The sequence below is a fragment of the Hypanus sabinus genome, chromosome 6 (genome assembly GCF_030144855.1).
Source record: "Hypanus sabinus isolate sHypSab1 chromosome 6, sHypSab1.hap1, whole genome shotgun sequence".
NCBI classification, from domain to species: domain Eukaryota; kingdom Metazoa; phylum Chordata; class Chondrichthyes; order Myliobatiformes; family Dasyatidae; genus Hypanus; species Hypanus sabinus.
This window is the reverse complement of record NC_082711.1, coordinates 41559923-41579809: the sequence shown is the minus strand read 5'-3', so window position 1 is coordinate 41579809 and position 19887 is coordinate 41559923. Positions and strand designations below refer to the sequence as shown.

The window sequence follows — 19887 nt, the reverse complement described above, 5'->3', positions numbered from 1 at the left end:
ATTTTTTCTCCCCGTATTGTCTTTTTAGTTAAGTTCTGTTGTTCCTTAAAAACTTCCCAATTATCTGTCCTCCCACTCACCTTAGCTCTGTCATACTTCCTTTTTTTTAATGCTATGCAATCTCTGACTTCCTTTGTCAACCACTGTGGCCCCTTTCCCCCCTTTGAATCCTTCCTTCTCTGGGGGATGAACTGATTTTGCACCTTGTGCATTATTCCCAAGAATACCTGCCATTGCTGTTCCACTGTCTTTTCTGCTAGGCTATCTGTCCAGTCAACTTTGGCCAGCTCCTCCCTCATGGCTCCATAGTTTCCCCTGTTCATCTGCAACACTGACACCTTCGAGCTGCCCTTATCCTTCTCAAATTGCAGATAAAAACTTATCATATTATGATCACTACCTTCTAATGGCTCCCTTACTGCAAGATCGCTTATCAAATCCTGTTCATTACATAACACTAAATCCAGAATAGTCTTGCCCCTGGTCGGCTCTCGTACAAGCTGTTCCAAGAATGCATCCCGTAGGCACTCTACAAACTCCCTATCCTGTGGTCCAGCACCAACCTGATTCTCCCAGTTCACCTGTATGTTGAAATCCCCCATAACTACTGCGACATTACCTTTGCCACATGCCAATGTTAACTCCCTATTCAACTTGCACCCAATATCCATGCTACTGTTTGGTGGCCTATAGACAACACCCATTTGGGTCCTTTTGCCCTTACTGTTCCTCAGTTCTATCCACACAGACTCTACTTCTCCTGACCCTATGTCCCCTCTTGCAAAGGACTGAATCTCATTCCTCACCAACAGGGCCACCCCACCCCCTCTGCACACATTTCTGTCCCTACGATAGCACGTATACCCTTGTACATTCATTTCCCAGGTCTAATCTCCCTGCAGCCATGTGTCCGTTATCCCAACAACATTAAAGTTACCCATTCGCACCTGAGCTTCAAGCTCATCCACCTTATTTCTGACACTTCGTGCATCCAGAAATAGAATTTTTAGCCCATTTCTCCTCTCTCTGTTTGAATCGCTGCCTATTGTGCTTAACCCAGCTCCCTAAACTCCCATCGGGCTATACGTCCCTAGAATTTTGTTGTCCTTCCTAAATTTACTTATTCTTTCAACACATTTAACTTCATGTTCCGTCAGACCATCCCTCTGTACATGTGTCCTTCTTATCACTTGTCCCGCCTCAGCTTTCTCTACTACACACTTAATATTCCGGAACTGTGTAGTCCCCACCTGTCCTTTATTCTTCCTCTCGCTATCCTCTCTCACATTCTGGATTCCCGCCCCCTGCAAATTTAGTTTAAATCCCCCCAAGAAGCACTAGCAAACTTCCCTGCAAGAATGTTAGTACCGCTCCAGTTCAGGTATAAACCGTCCCTTTGGAACAGATCCCACCTTCCCTGGAACAAAGCCCAATTATCTAAAAACCTGAAGTCCTCCCTCCTGCACCATCCTCTCAGCCACGTATTAATCTTTATAATCTTTCTGTTCCTTGCCTCACTCGCACGTGGCACAGGTAGTAGCAATCCTGAGATTGTTACCCTGGAGGTCCTGCTCTTCAGCTTCCCACCTAACTCCCTGAACTCCCTATGCAGGGCCCCCTCACTCATCCTACCCACTTGATTGGTCCCTACACGGACCACAACATCTGGATTCTTGCCCTCCCTCTCGAGAATAACCTGCACCCGATCTGAGATGTCTTGGACCCCGGCACCAGGGAAGCAACATACCATCCGAGACTCCCGATCTTCCCCACAAAATCTCCTATCCACCCCCCGACTATAGAATCCCCTCTCAATACCGCTCTCTTCTCTTCTCTCCTCCCCTTCCTAGTCGAGGGTCCGACCTCAGTGCCAGAGACAGGACCACTGCAGCTTGTTCCTGGTAGGTCATCCCCGCCAACAGTATCCAAAATGATATACTTATTTTTGATGGGAACAGCCACAGGGGTGCTCTTCTCTCTCTGTCTGCTCCCCCTGCCTCTCTTGACTGTCACCCATTTGCCTACCTCCTGTCTTTTCGGTGTGACTACCTCCCGATAACTCTTATCTATCTCTGCCTCCCGAATGATCCGTAGTTCATCTAGCTTCTGCTCCAATTCCCTAACTCGGTCTGATAGGAGCTGTAACTGGATGGTTCATTACTTGACCCAATGGTAATATAACCTCCTCAGAAGCGCAAGAACTTTCAGCAACTAAAAATATATGAATACTTAAAATAATGCCTTGTGCAATGTCTATTGTATCTATATGTACAGCCTGATGACAATAAATTTGAGCTTCATTTACAAAATAGTAAACAAAGTACTATGGAATCCAATTAACTGGGTCACATCGGGACCAGTACATTTTAGCTCAATTAAATAGCTGACCCAATTAGCCAAACTTTCATAGTAGTTAAAATGGTACAAAAAAAGACAAACCACCATTTAACCAAGTAACAAATTATATATTTAAATGAAATACAGGTTGAACATCCCTCATCCGAAATTCCAAAATCTGAAAACCTCCAATGTTGGAAATTCTTCTGAGCACTGACATGACATCACAATTGGAAAATCCACAAGGTGCTGGGAAGGTTCCCAGGTGATGTGTGGGTCTCTGAGCATCACAGGCAGTTCTCAGAACTGATTTCACATACGTAATTGTTACAAAATTCCCGTAACTGGATCACTTACCAGCAAAGATAGAGAGGTCCGTTGAAGTCTGATGGTGACTATTTTTAAAAGTCTTTATTTATAAAGGGGCACAAAATAAGATTAATACAGACATTCAGATAATATACGTCGTCAATACTCAATCTAAAAATGCAGGTATAATGATAATCATCAATTAAGCAATAGCTCTATCGTTTGTCTAGGGGATATTGTATTGTCCGATGGAAAGATAAAAGTCACTGTCCTTTCAAGCTGCAGCTCTTTGGGTTTAAGAGAGACTGTTTTAAACTTGCCCTGGTCTTTTATGAGGCCAATCCGTTGAGTCGGGGGAGTTGGTTCCCCGTTTTAGTTCCAAGTCGTTTTCCGTGGTACCAGCCACCAGCCCCCAGGCAAGGGAACCGAACGCACGTGGCTTCCCGCTATTACGGGATCGCTAGCGTTTCTTCTGGTGCGTCTGAGGGGCTGTCCCTACAGCCCCTCTTTTATCTTAACTCGCAGGGTAGTAGATGTCAATCAGGTTGGGGTGATGCAATCTCTCTCTCAACCAGCCCACTTTGCCCGAGGGCTTGCACGTAGCATAGTCCCCAATCCACAAACGTTGTCTCCAGGAGACAATGGCCATGTCTCTCTCTCTCATTTCCTGGGTCCTCTGACCCAACCCAATAATGCTCTTGTGATTCTCACAAAGGAGGGGGCTACCCCGCACCCTTCGGCCCCTCAGAGCTGTGGTACATTCATAACATAATGAACAGAAGTTAATGAAAAATAGAAAAATACTCCATAAAGCATATAATGAAGATCTCGATGTACATTAAAAGAGTGGATACGTCAACACCAAAGTGAACATATGCCACTTAACAATATGCTGATCATGAAACAAGCAAAAATCTATCATGATGAATTGAAAATTGAAGGTAACTGTGAATATTCAGCAGCTTGGTTGCTGAAATTTAAGAAAAAGCAGGGTGTTAAATTTTTTAAGATTTATGGTGACAAAGTGCCTGCTGATCACGAAGCAGCAGAGAAATTCTCTGATGAATTTGCAAAGATTGTCACTGATGAAAGTCTAACACACTGAATGGCTGCAGTACATATGTGTGATGAACAACTATAAGACAGATTGCTTACTGGTAGTGCTTAAATTCAGTCAGAAATGATGGCGATGCCAAACAGCCACCGATAGTCCACCTGGACAGTCGAAGTAGTGATAGTTTACCTTTCTGATAATTCAACCTGCACATTATCGTTTCATGCAAAAAAAATAATCAAATAGTATATAAAATTACCTTCAGGATATACGCATAAGCTGTATATGTAATGTAAATGGATTTTGTGTTTCGACGAGTCTATTCCAAAGGTATCTCATTATATAGATGCCAATATTCCAAAATCCGAAATTGCCAAGCATTTCAAATAAGGGGTGCTCAACCTGTACAGAACAAATCAGAACATTACCAATACTACTACAGTACTGTAAAACTGTGAATTGGCTCCTAATAGTTATCGATGGAAGAATTCATTGACTGTAAGCTGCCACGTTCTTTTGATCGATCATGGACTGCCTTCATACAATCCTTTTGATGATTGCATCCTCCAAATCTTCATTTTCAGAATCAGAATCAGGTTTATTATCACCAGCATGTGTTGTGAAATTATAATTGTAACATTCAAGATGATTGTCGATACCTTCATTTTCTTTGTAGTTCTTAACTTGTTAAAATAGTGAAACAGTTTCATTTTCACTCCCAGCCATCTCTGGCATCTCCAAGTCTGAATACTTGAAACTGCTGTGAGCAAAACGGTTCTGAATTGTCTTGCTGCTTATTTTGTACCAAGAACCAGTGACAAAAATCACTGCATTTTGAACATGGTTAAAAAAGTTAAAGCAAAGAGGAAGGAAGAAAATAAGCCATCAAGGAACATTCTAAAAGAATACAGGGAGTCGTGACAGCACACATTTTAATTGTTAATTTTATTTCAAGTTATAGCAACAAAACAAGAAACTGTAAAGAATTCATATTTGATCTGTCACACTCGGTGAAAAGAAAAATTTAAGTGGGAAATGGAGGCTGCTGAACATGGAGAATAAAGAAAACTAATGAAGGGAATTTGGAATGGCTTGTTTCCAATGCATTAGCACCTTTGGACGATCAGTTGCAGAGGTGTCCATCCTGTGGGTTGCATTTTCATTGTACTTCAAGTTACAGTGGTCCATAAACCTCACTTTCATTAGTGCTTTTGCATACAGGTATGGATAAGTAAAATAAGAAGGTGGCCATTAGTGAAAAGCATTTGCCACTGAAGAGAAAGCAAAGGAAATAACCAAACAGCAGCTGTTAAATGACAAAATGATGAGATGGCCTACAGAGTGGAGGTGGAAGAGCTCGAGGCCTGGTGCCAGGCAAATAACCTCTTTCTCACAGTCAACGACTCACATCTCTCTTTATGTCAGCGGCACAGCAGTGGAAACTGCAAGAAGTTTCAAACTCCTGGGAGTACACATCTCACACAATTTCTCATAGTCTCAGAACATGTCCTACACAATCAAGAAAGTTCACCGATGTCTCTACTTCCTGAGGAGGTTGAAGAGCACTGGACTCCGCACATCTATATTCACATGCTTTTACAAGTGCACAGTGAAGAGCATTTTAATATGCCACATCACTGCACGGCACAGAAACTGCACTGGGCAGACAAAGGTAGTCAGAACTGGCCAATGCATTACCAGCACCAGCCTACTCACTATCTAGGTCAAACATACAGAAAGGTGCTGGACAAAAGAATCCCTCCCATGCTGCTCATGAACAGTTTCTCCCACTTCCATTGGGGAGGAAGCTATGTAGCATCAATGCCAGGACCACAAGAGTCAAAAACAGTTGCTTTCCCCAAGCAGTAAGGCTGATTAACATCTCTACCCGCTAACCCAACACGTCACAAACTCCACTGCCACTACTTTATCTTTTCCTGTCAGAGTCACCTTATGTAGAATCAATTTTGTGCCTAGCATTACTTTATGGACATTTAATCAATGTATGCATATAAGTTATCTTATGCATATATTTTTTATTGGATTTTTATTACGGTGTTTATCTTATTGTATTTTTTTGTGTGTACTGCTAATGACATTAAGCAATCTTGAATCTTGAAGGCACTGAATTGATTTACAGGTACATTTCACTTTAATTCTTGTCCTTTGCTTACTCATCTCCCAAACCAATAGAAGTATAATAAAAGAATCAAAAAAGAGAGGGGACCTCTCACATTACAGCAAACATTCCCACATCCGCACCCTTCTCCACTAAATTTGTCTCAGCAACTACTGGTATTAATTTATTTAGAGATTCAGCAAAGTAACAGACCGTTCCGGCCCAATGAGCTAACACCATCCAAAATTACACCTATTGAACTACTAATCTGTACATCTTACGATGTGAGAGGAAACCCACACAGTCACAGGGAACGTATAAACTCCTTACAGAATGTGGTGAAATTGAACCCATGTCAATGGAACTGTAATAGTGTTACACTAATTGCTACACTTCCCATGCTCTATTATGTCTTCTCTAAATGGGGCTACTTGAAGCACTGGCAAGCTTTTGCCATATTTTCAAAGGTTCCAAAAGAAGGACAAAAGTTCTGATCTCCTGAACTACAAATCTGGAGGAATGTTGTAACATATTTTACTTAAGCTTTAAACATCACAAATTCCTGAAGCAAGAATAGCAACTTCTAGATCTTCCCCACAATACTGTTGTGTTTAGCAAAAGATTCTATTTATTGAGATACAGCGTGGAATAGGCCCTTCAAGCCATGCCGCCCAACAATCCCCTAATTTAATCATAGCCTAATCACAGGACAATTTACAATGACCAATTCACCTACCAACCGGTATGTCTCTGGGACTGTGGGAGGAAACAGAAGCACCTGGAGGAACCCCACATGGTCAGAAGGGGAACGTACAACCTCCTTACAGGCAGCGGTGGGAATTGAACCTTGGTCACCTGTACAGTAAAGGGTTGTGCTAACTACTAAGCTACTGTGCCACTCTCAAGCATCTCTAAAGGTCTAGCTGATTTTCAGGCTCTAGTGACCATCTAGTTTTTGCATAGCTTCATTCATTATTTGACAGTAAATTGTTATGCCAGATTCTGTTGGTTTTTGATACCCCATTCCTCTCCTTCTGGTCCTGTACACAGAGAAAGACATTTTCCTTCAAGCCTCTCATGTTGATTATGCAAGTTATAATAAAATGATGTTGTGCACCCAGGAGAGAAAGCCATACAATTACTTCTAGTGTAATGTTGCTTGTGTGATGGTTAAAATTATCAAAGTGACTTCAGCAATTCTCAGTTATTCTTTTACTCTGTATTCATGGAAATGTTCTGATGTATATTATTCATTTATTATTGATAAATCATATGGTTTAATATGTAAAATGAATATAATCTACCATCATTTACCTAGTTTGGCTGGTATGTGGCACCTATCTACAACAGTATGGCATCCATTCACTGTTTTCTGAAATGGCCAAGTAAGCCAGCCTAGTTTGGATATATGAGAGATAGTCAATAAATGCCAACCTAGTCATCTACATCTTTATTTATATATAGATAAAGGATTCCTGTGTATTTATTGCATCACCATTCTGTAATCCTGATGACTTATAACTAAAGCCAATGATTTACAGTAAATCAGACTCTGTTACGCAAATAATTTATCAATATCACTGTGACCACCATTCATTGTTTCATTAAGCTCATAGTTTGCTGAATCCTTCAGCCAGTATGGCAAACTTACCAGGGTATGCCTCCTGAGATAAAACCAGAAAATACTTTAAATACTGTTGTGATGAAATGCTAACTCTGTTTCCATCTCCTTTGAAGCTGCTTGATCTGTTGATTAACTCCAACATTTCCAAATTATAGTTGAGATATGCAGAAACTGCAGTAGTTGTCTGTGGATTTGCTTTTTTTTCTTCCCTCCCTCATAATTTACCACAGATAAGTAGAAATCTAAACAAAAAAGAATGGGGTGTCTGGAATGGGCATGGGCGGGGGGGGGGGGGGGTCTACTGCACATTACCAAAAGAAGCTACAGAAAGTTGTAAAATTAGTCAGCTCCATCTTGGGTACAAGCCTCCATAGTATCATGACATCTTCAAGGAGTAGTGCCACAGAATGGGTGTGTCCATTATTAAGGACCCCACCACCTAAAGCATAAGACCATAAGATACAGAACAGAATTAGGCCATTTGTCCCATTGAGTCTGCTCCGCTATTTCATCATAGCTGATCGTACCCTCCATTCATTGTTGCCATCAGGAAGAAGGTACAGAAGCCTGAAGGCACGCACTCAGCAATTCAGGAATAGCTTCTTCCCCTCTGCCATATGAACTGATGAAAACTACCTCACATTTTAAAAAAATGTATTATTTCTTTTGCATTATTTTTAATCTACTGTAATTAGCCTACTTATTTTTTCTTTCTATATTATGTATCACATTGGACTGCTGCTGCTAAGTTAAAAAATTTCACAACTCATGCCAGTGATAATAAACATGATTCTGATCCTTCACTCACCCTGGAACATCCCCACAGCAAAGATGCATACATGAGGATGCACTTTATCGACTACAGCTCAGTATTTAATACCATCATCCCTTCAAAACTAATCAATAAGCTTCAAGACATAGGCCTCAATGCCTCTTTGTGCAATTGGATCCTCACTTGCAGATTCCAGTCAGTTTGGATTAGCAACAACATCTCCTCCACAATCTCCATCAGCACAGGCCTGTGAGCTTAGCTGCCTGTTCTACTCACTTTTCACTGTGTGGCTAAGTATGCTCCAATGCCATACACAATCTTGCTGACAAAGCCACTGTTGGAGGTCAAATCAAATGTGGTGACAAATCAGCATATAGGAGGGAGTTTGAGGGTCTGACTGAGTAGTGCCATGGTAACAGCCCCCTGCTCGGTCTTGACAAGATTTCAGCAGAGGAAACCTGAGGTCCATGAGCCAGTCTTCATCAGAGAATCAGAGGTGGAGAAGGTCAACAACTCAGTGTTATTATTTCACAGGACCTGCCCTGGGTTCAGTGCATAATTGCAAAGAAAGCATGGAAGCACTTCTACTTCCTTAGGATTTTGCGAAGACTTGGCATGACATTTAAAACCTTGATAAACTTTATAGATGTGTACTGGAGAATATACTTTCTAGCTCCTAGTATGGAAGCACCAACACCTTTGAAAGGAAGATCCTACAGGGAGTGGTGGGTGCAGCCTGGTTCTTCATGGATGGAGCTATCTCCACCATTGAGCACATCTAAATGGTGTCGTCGCAGGAAACAAGGGACCCAAGACATGCTCTCTTCTCATTGTTGCCATCAGGAAGATGATGCAACAGCTTCAATAGTCTCACCACCCAAGTTCAGGAACGGTTGTTACCCCTCAACTATTAGCCTCTTGAACCAAAGGAAATAACTTTACTTGCCCTATCATTGAAATGTTCTCACAATCCAAGGACTCACTTTCAAGGACTCTTCATTTTGTGTTTTTGATATTTATTGCTTATTTATTTACTATTATTGTTTCTTTTTGTTGCCTTTTCATACTCAATGAACAAAAGACAAATGATCTTTCACTGATTCTATTTTGTTTATTGTTCAAGTATGCCCGTAAAACATGAATCTCAGGGTTGTATACAGTGACACATGTTTGATAATAAATTTACTTTGAACATTGAACCTTAGGTAAATTGGTTAATTATTGTCACATGTCGCAAGGTATAGTGAAAAAGAATACTGTCCATACAGATCATTTCATTATAATGGTACGTTGAGGTAGTAAAACAATAACAACAGAGTGAAGAATAAACTGTTAACATTACAGATAAAGTGCATACAGTTTGAGTGGAGCTAACAAATGAGAAGGGATAGAAAACACTGTTGGGAATTGCATGCAGGATCCCAAACAGAAAAGCTAATACAGGCAATACAACAGCTCAGGGAAATGGAGATGAATGTCACATTGAGATTTTACTCTGTATATACAGGTAAAGTCAAATGAGTAGTAGTAATAACGTAAAGATAAATTTATAGAATATCCAGGAGATGGTTTTCTCAATCAATATTTTGTGCAACCAACAAAGGAACAGGCTATTTTAGATTTAATACTGTGCAATGAAAGGAGGCGAATTGACAATCTGGTGATTAAGGAGTCTTTGGGGAACACTGATTTAAGATTTGAGTACAAAATTAAAAATGTCTTGCTACAACTATATTACACCCCAGAGCAATTTGGAATACAGTACACAGGTCTGGTGGTCTAGTCTCAAAATACTCGCTCAGAAGGATGAGAGGTAATATCATCAAAACACTCAAAACTCTTGCAGGGCTTAACAAGATAGATGCTTCTTAACAAGATTCTGCTTCTCCTGGTTGGTCTGTTTAGAACCAGGAGTCACTATCTCAAAATAAGGGTTTGGCCAGTCAGGACAGAGAATGAGACAACAATTCTTCACCCAGAGGGCAGTAAATCTTTGGAAATCTCTACCCACAGAGAGCTGTGCAAATTCAGTACATTCATGGTACGGATCAATAGATTTTTGGATATTGACAGTTTAAAGTAATAAGGGATTAATGCAGAAAAGTAGTGCAGAGTAAAAGATCAGCCAGGATCTGACTGAACGGCAGGATAAGCACAAAAGACAGACAGACATTTGTTGCTCCTGGCTCTTACGTTATTATTTACTGGTAATATGCCACAGTTTCAGAATCATTCTCTCTGGGAGATAACCTTAAGTCACGTGACCATCACAGCTTACAGAATTTGTAGAAGTGCAGAGGAACCCAAGATAGATGATTGAAAAGAAAATATTAAATCTTCCTGAATATCAATACCTTAGATAGAGTTTCTACAAGTCAGATTGCAGGTACAGTATTATGATTAAGAAAACAGCCAAGCCACAGAATCTGAAGCTAAGTATTGAGGGTCTTCCCTATCTCTCTGTCTTCCCTATCTCTTGCCTTTCTTAGAAGCACACCCTCTAATCATACAGGAGCTATGATCCACGAGTAATACAATAACTGAATATCCAGTTAACTCTGTCAGTCTTCTCCCCATTCTGGTGCCACACAATCCATTCAAAAAGTTAAAGTATAACAGAAACAGGGAATTATAAGATTGTCTAGCCTTTACCTACAAAGGTGACAATTCTCCTTTTAACAAATTCAAAAATTCTAATCCATTCAGGAGGATTAGAGCCACACAGCCATAGAGCAGGGAAACAGGCCAGTCAGTCCAACTCATCCTTGCAAACCAAGATACCCATGTAAATTAAATCCTTTTTCCATTTTGACCCATATCCCGCTTTGGTCAGATATTTAAAAATAATATAATTACTCCAGGAACCACATGGCCAATGTCTACCCCAAGTTCATAAACGTGGGGCCCAAACTAAGAAAATCTGGAGTGTGAAAATGAGAAAACAGGCAAACAACAAAAAATTCTGGAAACAATTCTTTACTGTCCTACATTCTACCATCTTTGGCAGTGGATACAGTCAGTGTAAACAGTTAAGCACTCACCTGGGCCCTTGCCTAAAGTTATACCTTTTGGAGAGTGGCCAAGGATATCTTGACCAATATTAATGTCTCCTCTAACTCACATCTCTGAATACCAGGCCAGTTCCTCTGCTCCCAGTAATGCAAATTCATTTGAAATGTGTGAGCCCCAAAATTATTCAGGCCATCTAAAACAAGTTACAGCTCTGATCCCAAACCCCATTTCCAAGGAAAAATTCTCCTTCTTCCAACATAAACACATGAAAGGTAAAGCAGAAATCAAACTGGGAAAATTTTCATACAGAATGCATTAATATAGATAAGATGACACAAATCTGACCTACATTGTGCATTTTACGCAGTCCTGAGTAGGTCTGTAGTCTAGTGTAGTTTTTTTTCTGTGTTTTTTTTTACTTAGTTCAGCCTAGTTTTTGTGCTGTGTCATGTAACACCATGGTCCTGAAAAAAGTTGTCTCGTTTTCCTATGTACTGTACCAGCAGTTCTGGTCGAAATGACAATAAAAAGTGACTTCACTTGACTTGAGGTACATAGCAAGTGTAACCCAACACAAAGTAGCACTCAGAAGAACACTAACTCCAGGTGATAGTGATTCCTCCCATGACCCCGTAATCATCTCAGATCTGAAGCACATTAAATAACAGTACGATTTTCAGAATTAGATCAACAATGTACTTCAGTAAATATTTGATTAGAATATGCACCATTATCCTTTGAACTAAAATTTCCTCCTTTTTACTAAAATTCTTAAAAAGTTTTAATTGAAAATAATGTTGATATTCCATTAGCTATTTATAAAATGTCAGTAGAGTTTTGAAGTCAAGTTAAGATATATTTATATGCTGCTTCATTATATGTTGTAGTTTTTTAAACAATGATGAAGGCTAATAAATATTAAAAGTCCAGTTATTTATGATTTTTCTCATGATGCTTGCTGGTGCACATCAACATAAAAATATATCATGGAAGAAAATAAAATTAGCAAGGTGAAAGTCTCATCTTAATCTCTTCAAGTCAGCCCTGTTACACCAGACTCCATTCATAAAGAAGAGGTAAATTATTCTGGTCAAATTCCCGAAACACAGCAGGAAATGTCCATTGCTCCAATCACATTTTGTAGCTATTAAAAATCCCTCTTTATCAATTACCCACTTATTAAAGATAACAGAAGATAACCATTACTTAGTTCTGTCAGCGATTAATAGTAGAGTGCTGACAAACTACTCTCCCGTTCTCATTGAATGACTATCATGCAAACCATCTGCAATGTTAACATCTGTTGGTGGTCTCTTGGGCAGATGTTTTAGTCTTGCTCTTTCTTGTCACTGACCATAGCGACATTATTGTAACAGATGTATACAATAAAAAAAAGTGCTCATTCCCATGGTGAATTATCCAGGACTGTTTTCTATCATTTTGCATAAGCAAAGAGGTGCACCTGCACATTATGGTGATGATATAAAAGAGGACAAGCACGGCTCTCATGAACCTCAATTACACGGGCATTTGGAACTGGGTCCTGAACGGATTTTTAATAGGCAGATATTATTCTGTACATCCCAACTTACATAAGCTAACAAAATGTATAGGAAAAATACTGGAAATCGGGAAAACAGAACTGTGTAATCTGGATGAATATTGCTATGCCCTTTCACAAGAATGGAACAGATTAGAGCATCAGTAATGCAAGAAATTCTCCAAATGCTGGAAATGCAGAATAACACACACAAAATCCTGGAGGAACTCAGCAGGTCAGCCAGCATCTAAGGAAATGAATAAACAGTTGACATTTTGGGCTGAGACCATATAAACATATAACAATTACAGCATGGAAACAGACCACCTTGGCCCTTCTAGTCCGTGCCAAACACTTCTCTCACCTAGTCCCACCCACCTGCATTCAGCCCAAAACTCTCCATTCCATTCCTTTCCTGTCCATATACCTATCCAATTTTTTTTTTAATGAGAAAATCAAACCTGCCTCTACCACTTCTACCAGAAGCTTGATCCACAGTTACCATCCTCTGAGTAAAGAAGTTCCCCCTCATGTTACCCCTAAACTTCTGCCCCTTAACTCTAAACTCATGTCCTCTTGTTTGAATCTCCCCTACTCTCAATGGAAAAAGCCTATCCACGTCAACTCTATCTATCCCCCTCATAATTTTAAATACCTCTATCAAATCCCCCTTCAACCTTCTATGCTCCAAAGAATAAAGACCTAACTTGTTCAATCTTTCTCTGTAACTTAGGTGCTGAAACCCAGGTAACATTCTAGTAAATCTCCTCTGTGCTGTCTCATTAAGTCCTGATGAAGGGTTTTGACTGAAATGTCAACTATTTGTTGATTTCCTGCGAGATTCTGGGTTGCATTTCAAGCCCCCCCCCCAAAATATTTCTTCACTTGTTGAGATCACTATCACCGCCACGGGGCTCAGTGAAAGCCAAAAGTAGAGTATGCATCGATAGTGCAACCCCGCTAACAGAGATCTGAATGATCAATTTCTGCCCACCAACCATAATAATTCTTAATTATCAAGAATAATTTAATTTTTAAGTGTACAAGGTTGAGCGAACTAAGGCTTTTCTCTTCGGAGTGAAGGAGGATGAGAAGGCATCTTGATAGGAAGCACACAGGCTGTTAAGGGACTTAAGTAGAATGGACAGCCAATGCCTTTTCCCCGGGGTAGAAATGACTAAAACAAGAGAGCATAATTTTAAGGCCATTGGAGGAAAGTATAGGGGATAGGCCAGAGTTTATTTTAAAACACAGAGTGTTGTGGGTGAGTGGAACACGCTACCAGAGATGATGGTGGGGGCAGATACATTGAAAACATTTAGGAGACTAGTAGATACATGAATGAAAGAGAAATTGAAGGCTATGTGGGAGGAAAGCATTAGATTGATCTTGGAGTAGGTTAAAAGATTGCCATAACACTGTGGGCCAGAGGGCCTGTACTGTGATGCCCTATATATGTCACTAAAGACAGTAATCCTAATGGGCATGAAACACTTCTTCACAATGAACATTCACCTCATGCCAGATATTAATATAACATTATGTTGAATTACTGTAGGGTATGTCTTAGGTATAAAAATATATTCGTAGTGTTTGAGAGGTCTGCTGGTAGGATGGAGAAAAGCAGACAAATACAGAGAAAACAAAAATCTAAAGAGACCAGAAAAGATGCACAAAAGAGTTCTAGAATATAAGCAAAGGGATGCAGAATACTAAGTGATATGGAGTAGTTGAAAGCATTCTCAAAGGATAACAAAAAAGAAAACACACAAGCAAAGATCCAACAGTAGGACATCTGGCTGCTTCATTGTGGTTACATTATGTAAGTCAATATTACTGATGTGTTTGGATTTGCAAGCAATTAGTCAACCTGGATTTACATCCAAACTTTTCAAACATTTGATCATCAAATCCATGTATTTAGACATTTGCATGTAATACTGGAAGGAATTTTGACCTGAGCAGTGAGAAAAATTTATAATTTAAAGGAAGCCGAGTACTTCAATTATAAATCTGACATATAAAATTAAGTCTTGCAACATCGTTGAAGTGCTTCACTTAAATTTGAACTCAGCATAAACTCAACACAGTTTCAAGCCATTTCTTCCCAGTTTGCAGACTTTAGGCTTTGGTCAGAAAGATTAACAACGGTTAATTGTAAGCATCACCACCCACTGATGAACAAATCTGAATGTGATACACAGCTCGATACATTAACATTTAACAAAGTGACAAGCAACATAGTTTGCAGTCTCTGAAAGAATCTTGTAATTTGGTTGCTCCTCCCTACTTCTCATGACACTTTCATTCTTATAAAACTTTATACCAGTTCTTGCAGCTATTGTGCAAGCAAAAGACTGGCAAACTTTGCCATAACTTCTAATCATAATACGACTGGCAATAGACCATTATATAGGACTGGATAGAGAATACATTTTCAACAACCAAAAGGCAAAGTGAGAAGGCAAGTAATTAGAGTAAGAGAGTCACAGAACAATATAACTCAGAAACAGTTCTATAATTAACTCACAGAAATTAAACTACAATCACTTATGTGGTGAAAAATACATACTTCATCTTAGTTCTATTAATTAGTCTATCTATTGTTAGATAATACTTCACCAGGATACTTTGATGAGTCATGGATAAAATCCTGCATCTCCCCACAGGTTGATTTTTTGCTGCTGTCTACACTGCCTGCTTCATTCCTGTAACAAAAGAGGGTTGGAAGATGTTGGAAATTGTAAAAGGATTTATAGGAAGAACAAAAACATAATACAGTATATTTAGAAACATGTACCACTGGCATTTTGTGTCTCTTTGTTTTAGTCAAGTATTTTTTTTTAAATTGGTCCCCATCACATAATTCAAAAGCAACATGGCACAGCTCACATGGCAGAACATTTATCTCTCATCCCAATCATAAAAGAGGACCACAGCCCCAAAAGAATAAATGAGAGTTGTTCAAACAAGTTATAAAAGGTGTCATTGGGAAGAGAGAATGAATTATTAAGTTCTGTATGCACTCATTAATTACAATGATTTTACCACCACTAGTTAGTTAATTCCAATTCCAACATTGTAGTTGTACATTAATCAATGATAGAAACTTATTTTCAGTCACTTACACACGTGTGAAATACACTTAATTTAAGTAAATTAGAATGAGTTTCTGAATGAGGGCAAAACATTAATTTAAACAAAATTAATTTCAAACAACAAATTTTAGCCTATTTCATAGTAAGGTTTTAACAAAAAGCATCATGTTTAGCCACTAACGAGGAACTATACCATAGTTCAACAACTGGCCAAGTAATCCAAGAGTTTGGTCTAATAATCCAAGGAAATGCAAATTGAAAGTTTAGTTTGAGAATTAAATTCACTTTAGAAGATGAATACAAATCTTTTCATCATTAAAGAACAATCTGTTGCTCTCTGAAAGGAAAATGATTCTATATTGCTCCCCATTTTGCAGTCTCTTTCACCCCTCGACCTGTAGAACTGCACTCATCTTATTCATCTCCAGAAGTTATATGCTCCATCACTGCTTTACATACATCCACTACAAATTTCTCCCCAAATTGTTCTCCTGCTTTTGAGATGCTTCTTAAAAACATTAACCTTGACCAAGCATTTGGTCAAATGTCCTGATATATGTTTGAAGCTTGATGTCAAATTAGGTTTGGCAAGTAACACTAGTGTTTTACCATTACTAGAAAGCTCTTTTAATACAAAAATAAAAGGTCACATAAGAAATATTGCAGTAACCCTAATGTTCCTGAACTCTGTTGATGTCTAAATACCCGCCTATACCAGTCTACTATATGCTGAGTCTCCAAAGCCTTTGTGATTAAGAATTGCAAATTTCACTGCCCCTTTCTTCTCACTTTCTTCTCCCCTTTTTGAGAGGCTGTGGACCAAGGTTCTAGACACCTATCTACCTTTTTGTTTTTCTTTTTCTGTACCCCCTCAACTTTTCTGAGCGTCAATAAGATCATTTTTCATTCTGTAAACTCAGTCTTTGTAATCACTTCTCATGACAAGCCAACCTTCCCACCTGTTGTTCTTTATATGGGGAGAAGAGACCTTTACACAATATTCTAAAATGCTGTCTTTCTAGGGTCTGATATAATTGGAGCTGGATATCTCAACTCTTGAGCTAAAATCTTCTGGCAATAAAGTTCAACAGACCATTTGCTTTCTTAATTAATTGCTGTATCCGCATGCCATCTGCTTGTGCTTGGTGCATCAGGATACCCATGCCCTCGAAATATCCAACAACTCTGATTAAAACATACTCTGCATTCTTAACCTGTTCTTCCACATTACTTTTTGTATCATATTCTTACTCGTTCACTTGTCAATGCATCTCTGAAGCCTCCTTATATCTGTCGAATACCCTGCACTGCCCCCCCCCACTCCCCAAGCTTTGTATCCTCATATCATATCATCAGCAAACTTGGATATATTGCACTGGATCCTCTGATCCAAATCAAGCCGATACAGTGAACAGCTGGGGCCCATAATTTACACTTTACTCTGTATTTTATCTGTATTATCCACACAAGTACATTACTCTCAATACCTTATGCTCTAATTTTGCATTAAAATTTTGCATTTAGAACAGAATACTTCTAGCTTTTGTGCCTGCCTAAAATTTCCAATCAGAAAGAAAATACCATATTCTATAAATGCCAATTGTTATTTCAGTGAAGATCTTAACTGTACCCTCACAATCCACTGAACTACTCAGGTAGTAAGAGCAATTTAACTAAACATGCAGACATCAATCCTTGCTTGGGTCACGCAGGAAAACTAGGAACATTTGAACTCCAAATTACGAATATGATGTAAAAACAGAAGAGGACCGTAAAAGATTATTAGATTAATACAATAACTGAAATGTAATACCTCAGTGCAAAGACTGAATAGAAAAGATACTATTAGATAGAAGTCCTTAAATAATGAAAGGGTTAAATAAGGTGAAGCTAGAAAGGGTGTTCTCATTTGCAGACAAGAACAGAACTATGGGTTCTGCATACAAGATAGATGCTTAGAAAGTCCTTTTAAAAGCTGGAAAACAAAACCAACATGCAATTTAATCAAAGACCTTTCCCCAGAGGATGGTTAGAACTCATTACCACAAAAAACAGTTTTTACTCTGCAAAGATAAAAATACCCAGATGGGAATTAAATACATCCAACCATACATGCACACCCCCCCCCCCCCAACCCTGGGACATAAATTTCAATGGGAAATAGAAAAGGCATGAATTAAGGACAATGTTACAATAGTCATGGGGGTTTCAATGTTCAGGTAGATTGGGAAAATCAGGTTGGCACTGGATCCCAAGAGAGGGGATTTGTAGAATGCCCATGAAATGGCTTTTTAGAGCAGCTTGTGGGAAGCCCAGTAGGGGAAAAGCAATTCTGGACTGGGTGTGATGTAATAAACCAGATTTGATTAGAGAAGGTAAAGGGACCCTTAGGAGGCAGTGATCACAGTGTGCTAGAATTCGCCCTGCAATTTGAGAGGGAGAAGATAAAGTCAGATGTATCAGTATTAGTTCAAGACTTCAGGATTGTTTGTCATTTCCTGTACACAAATGTATGGAGAACAAAATGATTGTTATACTAGATCCAATGCAACACAAAAAAAGACAATAATAACTTTTTAAAAACACAACAAATATAAATACATAAGATAAATTATATTCACAGATGACTGTATGTCAGCTGAGTGACAGGAAATAATGATGTAGTGATGTGTTAGTGGGTGGAGGGGCTGATTAGCCTTATTGCTTGGGGAAAGTAAGGATTTTTGAGTCCGGTGGCCTTGGCATGGATGCTATGTAGCCTCCTTCCTGATGGGAGTGGGACAAACAGTGCATGAACAGGGTTGATGGGATCCTTCCTGATGCCCTTTTCCAGCACTATTCTGTACATTGTCTTTGATGGCAGGTAGGCTGGTTCTAGTGATACTTTGGGTAGTTTTGACTACACGCTGTAGTTTTCCGACCAAGCAGTGATGCAGCTTGTTAGGATGCTCTCTGCTGTGCATCTGTAGAATGACATGAGAAAGTTGAGGCTTGGCAAGCTATTTTGACCTTGTAGGATGTGTTCTTGGACCATGAGAGATTTTGTGTGACGTGCACTCCCAGGAGTTTAAAACAGGTTGCAGTTTCCACTGCTGACTGCAGTGGAGTAAAGGGAAATACACAGGCATGAGAGAGGAGCTGGACAAAGTTGATTGGAAGGGGACACTAGCAGGGATGACAGCAAACAGCAATGTCTGGAGTTTCTGGGGGCAATTCGGAAAGTTGATACAGCCCAAAGAAGAAGGGACAACGAGGTAACCATTGCTTTCAAGGGAAGTCAAAGACTGCATAAAAGCAAAAGCGAAGGCATATAACATAGAAAAAAGTAGGGAAGTTTGAGGATTGGAAAGCATTTAAAAAAAACAGAAGGGAACTAAAGAAACCATAAGGAGGGAAAAGATGAAAGATGAAGGTAAGCTAGCCAATAATATAAAAGAGCATACCAAAAGTTTTTTTCTGACAAATAAAGCAAGAGTGGATATTAGACCACTGGAAAGTTTCACTGTAGAGGTAGTAATAGGGACAAAGAAATGCATATTTCGTATCAGTCCTCACTGTGGAAGAAACTAGCAGTATGCCAGAAATTCAAGAGTGTCAGGGGGCAGAAATAAATGTAGTTACAATTACTAAGGAAAAGGTGCTTGGGAAGCTGAAAGGTCTGAAGGTAGCTAAGTCACCTGGACCAGATGAACTATACAGCAGGGTTCTGAAAAATGTAGCTGAAGAGATTGTGAAGGCATTAATCGCAATCTTTCAAGAATCACTGGATTTTGGATTGGTTTCAGAGGACTGGAAAATTGCAAATGTCATTCCACTCTTTAAGAAGGGAGGGGGCAGAAGAAAGGAAATTATAGATAGCTCAACTTCAGTGGTTGGGAAGATGTCGGAGGCCATTATTAAGGAAGAGTTTCAGGATACTTGGAAGCACATGATAAAATAGGCCAAAGTCTTGAAGGAGAACTCTTGCCTGACAAATCTGTTAGAATTATTTGAGCAGATTATTTGAGGAGAATACTGGCAGG

The 19887-nt window shown here is 39.3% G+C and overlaps 1 protein-coding gene across 10 annotated transcripts in view; it reads right to left on the bottom strand.

The window, feature by feature from the left end:
* The window catches only part of znf438 (zinc finger protein 438), a 272996-nt gene that overhangs the window by 47875 nt on the left and 205234 nt on the right, over positions 1-19887 (bottom strand). For all 10 annotated transcript variants that reach the window (XM_059971967.1, XM_059971971.1, XM_059971976.1 and 7 more), the window contains one exon: positions 15390-15475. In XM_059971967.1, coding sequence (XP_059827950.1) covers positions 15390-15475 — 86 coding nt within the window. The remainder of the gene's footprint in view (positions 1-15389; positions 15476-19887) is intronic.